General features: G+C 45.1%; 1 protein-coding gene across 1 annotated transcript; it reads right to left on the bottom strand.

Moving 5' to 3' along the window:
* Window positions 1-270: 270 nt before the first annotated feature.
* Window positions 271-2,638, bottom strand: LOC136967587 (fatty acid-binding protein, intestinal-like). Its single transcript, XM_067261430.1, has 4 exons — window positions 2,489-2,638; window positions 1,535-1,707; window positions 977-1,084; window positions 271-751 (listed from the first exon to the last, which is right to left on the bottom strand). The coding sequence occupies exons 1-4, from the start codon at window positions 2,553-2,555 to the stop codon at window positions 701-703; spliced, it is 399 nt and encodes a 132-aa protein (XP_067117531.1). The 5' UTR covers window positions 2,556-2,638; the 3' UTR covers window positions 271-700.
* Window positions 2,639-3,216: the final 578 nt, after the last annotated feature.

Here is a 3,216-nt window from a genome sequence, read left to right as displayed (position 1 = left end):
ATAGCAATAAAAAGTAATCAGCAGAACTGATAACATTTGTAGGCAACATTATCAACTATGTACACTTCCCATTGTATGTTACGTTATTTGATGGGCAGAGGTTTGAAAGTACATTCAAAAAGCTATGTATGCAGAAGGTAGCTGTTGTTTCCTCGCAGGACATCAATCACAACAAAAGTTGTGAACAAGAAACTTTTGTTTTTGTCAATGTGTGGGAAAATATGTAGGAAGACGCTAGACCTGCAACAATGTAAAATACAAAATACACTGCAACTTGAAAAACACCTTTATTCTGCAAGACCAAATATACAAACTAAAACTTTTAGTACAAGATGAAGGCTAAAATGTGTTATGTTACATTAAATTTACATCAAGTACTATGGTTGACGTACAGTACTGGGGACAATGGAGCGCTGTTCGGATTGTTCTAAGGCTTACTTGTACAACCATCCAGATAATGTTCCCTGCTTTCTAAACTCACTCTGATATGTAATTAAATGCAATTGGCCACTGCAACAAAACAGCTCTGATTCATTGTGTATATTGGGAGTGAACTCTCAGAGGTTTTTGAAGAGTCACACACCATTTGAACTTTGAACTTGATTGGCTCTTAACCTGGCATGAAGTATTCTAGTGAAAGGGTTAGAAAAAAATGAAACTACATCAAGATTTATGACGTGAATTTCCCCTGGAGTTGCCGTTATGCCTTCTTGAAAATCCTCTTGGCGTCCACACCATCATAGTTGAAGCTCTGAGAAAAAGATTAGTGTTAAATAAATATGAATAAATATGAATGTATTTAAAAGCTTGATCTTGGTTCCCCCGCTACTGAGGTTCACTGTAGTTTCTTCACAGGCTGGGGCCAGTTTTACTGTTAGAGGGGCCAGTTACATTAAACATCATTGTTGTTATTATTTGACTCCTTCTTTAGGGGGGTCACATGGGGGTCCAAGCTTCTAGTCACAGGGGCACTGACCTGCACCAGTTCTTCCCCCACCAGCGTCCTTGTGGTGGTCAACACCTTGTTGTTGTCTTTCCTGGTGAACTGGCCTTTTAGCATCTCTCCCTCCATCCCCCAAGCACCCTGAGGGGGAGGGCGAACAGTGAGCACAGGGGCAAGTTTGATAAAGATATACAGTACCAGTCAAAGGTGTGGACACATTTTCCCTTGAAGATGTGTCCAAACTTTTGGTGCGAGTCAAAAGTTTGGACTCATTTTCCCCTTGAAGATGTGTCCTACCTTTTGGTGCGAGTCAAAAGTCTGGACACGTCTTCAAGGGAAAATGCGTCCAAACTTTTGACTGGTACTGTACATTGTGTACGTTTTTGATATTGTAGCGTTAACGCTACTGATTCTTAGGCGGTCGGTGGTGTGATGAAGAAGGTAGAACACTTTATCTCTGTCCACGTTTTCAGTAACTTATATCAGTGATGATGTCATGAAGAAATCGGATCCCTGTATGGGTGCAATGCACGCAATATACGGTATTTCATATATTTGGGTATTACTGTGCTCTCCCAGAATGCCACTTACTGTCACTTCAGTACCGTCGGCCAGTGCATAGTCAAACTGGACGCCCAGGGTGAAGTCGATGTCTTTGGTGCGGAAGGTGCTGGACTCTTTGATGTGGAACTTGTCTCCAGTCTGCTCGATGGTGATCTTCAGGTTGTCGTGCTCTGCTAGTTTCCTCTTCATGATGTTGACGCCTGGTGGGAAACCACATCAGGACAACAGGTGAGCAAGTTGATTTTCATGTTTAGTTAGTGTTGATATGTTGATACACATCCTCCACAATATGCTTGTTGTGTTGATGGATTTCACGCTATTAAATTGCTTAAAACATATATTTTCTTGCAGTAGCCTTTTATAAAAGGATATCCCTGGAGGTATGACTGCTCTTGAGTGATAAGTACACAATGTATTTTCCAGCGGGCTCTCCAGGTAATAAACATGACTGTGCTCTGAGCAAGCAAGTGTTTGTTGACAAGCTCTTAAAATGGCTACAGCTATTATTACTGCTGGGCCATAAAACACAGTGCCGTTCCAACCAGCTCACCCAGAGAAGCCCTCACACATGTAACCTCTAAAGATAAACTTGGAAGCAGCTTTCCACTATCTGTCAGTCAATACGTTTTTATCATTTATCAACACGTTGGGAGTCAGGTGGCTGAGCGGTGAGGGAATCGGGCTAGTAATCAGAAGGTTGCCAGTTCGATTCCCGGTCATGCCAACTGACGTTGTGTCCTTGGGCAAGGCACTTCACCCTACTTGCCTCGGGGGAATGTCCCTGTACTTACTGTAAGTCGCTCTGGATAAGAGCGTCTGCTAAATGTAAATGTAAATCATGGTTTATTTGTCAAACCTGGGGCCTTAGGAACAATGAAATAGATAAAGCATCATGGGAATGCGTCTTTTCTCTATATATGAAACCCGCAGACTTGTGTGCGCCCGCACGCACGCAGAGAGTCTAAGCTGCCAGTCACTCACCCATCTGCTCCATGAACTTGTCGTAGTTCTCGTTGCGGTCAACTTTCCAGGTTCCGTTGAAGGCCATGGCTGCTGCTGCTGTCTGTCGTGCTGGTGGAGGTGGGGGGACTGAGGGTGTCGTTTGCAGAGACTGGAACTGTGTGGCACAGTACCGTGGGAGACAGAGTGCCCGCAGGCCTCCCTTTTCTACATATATAAACACCCCCCCCCCCCCCCCACTCCGCCCACCTCCACCCACCCCACCCCTCTGCCACTCACGCACCACCCCACCCTCCTGGTTGGCATGGAAGATGCTCCTCTTTATCTTTCTGATTATCTGTCTGGTGATGTAGCCATTTAAAGCCCATGTCAAATATTAGCTGATTGCCGCGGGCGACTTCAAGGATACGGGGATAAATAGCAAAGGGCGAATGTCCTCCTAGGAACCTGGCACAGCAATACACTGTAGCTCTGTTCTATTTCAGAGAGAGAGAGAGAGAGAGAGAGAGAGAGAGAGAGAGAGCGAGAGAGAGAGAGAGAGAGAGAGAGAGAGAGAGAGAGAGAGAGAGAGATACAGGGAGGAAGAGACTGGGAGGCGAGGAGAAAGAGAGACAGGGAGGGAGAGACAGAGACAGGGAGAGAAAGAGAGACGTCCATAGAATTTTCCCAAGGGGACATTCTCCTTTGGGGGTTGTCCAGCTCTGTGTGGAGCATGGCAATGAGCTGTGAATGAACCCCTTGTTAGAACT

The sequence above is a fragment of the Osmerus mordax genome, chromosome 23, assembly GCF_038355195.1.
Source record: "Osmerus mordax isolate fOsmMor3 chromosome 23, fOsmMor3.pri, whole genome shotgun sequence".
NCBI lineage: Eukaryota > Metazoa > Chordata > Actinopteri > Osmeriformes > Osmeridae > Osmerus > Osmerus mordax.
The sequence above is the reverse complement of the archived record's forward strand: the minus strand, read 5'-3'. Positions and strand labels throughout refer to the sequence as shown.

Coding starts and splice junctions, on each gene's coding strand:
- LOC136967587 (XM_067261430.1), bottom strand. CDS start 2,555: ATGGCCTTCAACGGAACCTGGAAAGTTGACCGCAACGAGAACTACGAC. Junction 1,708..2,488: donor CAAGTTCATGGAGCAGATGG/GTGAGTGACTGG, acceptor GTTTCCCACCAG/GCGTCAACATCATGAAGAGG. Junction 752..976: donor TGGGGGAAGAACTGGTGCAG/GTCAGTGCCCCT, acceptor TCTTTTTCTCAG/AGCTTCAACTATGATGGTGT.